The following is a 1,709-nucleotide window of genomic DNA, read 5'->3' as shown; positions in this document are numbered from 1 at the left end:
GGTATGGTGTGTAATATCTTTCGGATTAGTAATAAAAGGAACGTCCAATGAATGTCTCGGAGAGATTGTCGTTGTATTATAAACCGGACACACAAATCGGAATGTACACGTTACCCATCATATTTCATTGCTAAGGGCATTAACGTCAAAATGTCTTTTGTATTAAAATAGTGTCTAGTCAATATTCAATTGGAATATATGTGTCAGGTCTCTTGCATGCATGTGCTATGTGGGACCCAGTGGCCCACGACTGTTGACTAAAGAAAATGGAAATAATGGAAAGTAACGAGACTCAAACGCAGGCTTAATATATAATCAAATAGACCTTGACTTGGAACAAAAAGTATGGATATGGGCCATCATACCTACGATTATATAATCAAATAGACCTTGACGTGGAACAAAAAGTATAGATATGGGCCATCTTTCGTTGTATTATAAACCGGACACACAAATCGGAATGTACACGTTACCCATCATATTTCATTGCTAAGGGCATTAACGTCAAAATGTCTTTTGTATTAAAATAGTGTCTACTCAATATTCAATTGGAATATATGTGTCAGGTCTCTTGCATGCATGTGCTATGTGGGACCCAGTGGCCCACGACTGTTGACTAAAGAAAATGGAAATAATGGAAAGTAACGAGACTCAAACGCAGGCTTAATATATAATCAAATAGACCTTGACTTGGAACAAAAAGTATGGATATGGGCCATCATACCTACGATTATATAATCAAATAGACCTTGACGTGGAACAAAAAGTATAGATATGGGCCATCTTACCTACCATTATGGTTGACTCGTATCCCGCCACTTCTTGATTTTCTCCGTCACACTCTTCCTCTCTGTTCATAGGATGCCTATGCTTCTCACTGCCCGTCGGTCCGCCCCAATCCGCCTCCACACCTGGTGTTCAATTATCTCGAGACCCTCTTTCTCGATTCAGCAACCCTTTTCATTCCTTTCTCCCTACCCAAAGCCTCAATTTCTGTTTAAAAATATCTTCAATTTTCGAAGAATTTCGACTCGGGCATTCGATATAGAGAGAAATGAAGTTGCGTCGGATCAAGATGAGAAAGTTGAAGTGGGAAGCCAGTTGGGGGATAGTAATGATAATGGAAGCATTGGGGGATGTAATGATGATACGTATCCGAGTGGGGAGTTTGTGTTCAGGGAGTATGACCTGTGGGATAGTTTTGCAGTGAAGCTTAAGATGGTATTTGCACTTCCCTGGGAGAGGGTGAAGAAGGGCAGTGTTCTTACCATGAAAATACGCGGACAGGTTAATAACTTTTATTTCTCCCAAGTTTACTTTGCTAGTATTATTATACAAAACCTCTTGAATATAGATAATCGCTCGGTGCCATAAAGAGATTAAGAAAATTTAGTTAATAAAGATGAAATAATAAATATTATTATTATTTTTCCTAATATACCCTGCATCATGCAATTAATATTTAAGGCAATTAAATTATATTTATGATAATAAAGTACATATTAGGAAACTAATATATTATAAATACTCTCTCAAATAAGAAACATGACTATAATTTGAAAGAGATGAAAAAAGAAAACATGAGTATCTTTATGCGACGGAGGAGTATTTTATTTGAATTTTTATTTGATTGTCATAATTTTAGTAACTTTATTCTCTGTGATTGAAGTAAAAATCTTATTTTGCAAAAAAAAAAAAAAAAAAAAAAA

At 35.9% G+C, this 1,709-nt stretch overlaps 1 protein-coding gene across 1 annotated transcript in view; it reads left to right on the top strand.

The window, feature by feature from the left end:
* Positions 1–759: 759 nt before the first annotated feature.
* The window catches only part of LOC111376431 (serine protease SPPA, chloroplastic-like), a 3,732-nt gene continuing 2,782 nt past the window's right edge, over positions 760–1,709 (top strand). The window contains exon 1 of the mRNA XM_022999395.1: positions 760–1,287. Coding sequence (XP_022855163.1) covers positions 862–1,287 — 426 coding nt within the window. The 5' untranslated portion in view covers positions 760–861. The remainder of the gene's footprint in view (positions 1,288–1,709) is intronic.

This window comes from Olea europaea, unplaced genomic scaffold (assembly GCF_002742605.1).
Source record: "Olea europaea var. sylvestris unplaced genomic scaffold, O_europaea_v1 scaffold1505, whole genome shotgun sequence".
Lineage (NCBI taxonomy): Eukaryota > Viridiplantae > Streptophyta > Magnoliopsida > Lamiales > Oleaceae > Olea > Olea europaea.
Note: the sequence above shows the minus strand (reverse complement) of the source record. Positions and strands in the feature narration are given on the sequence as shown.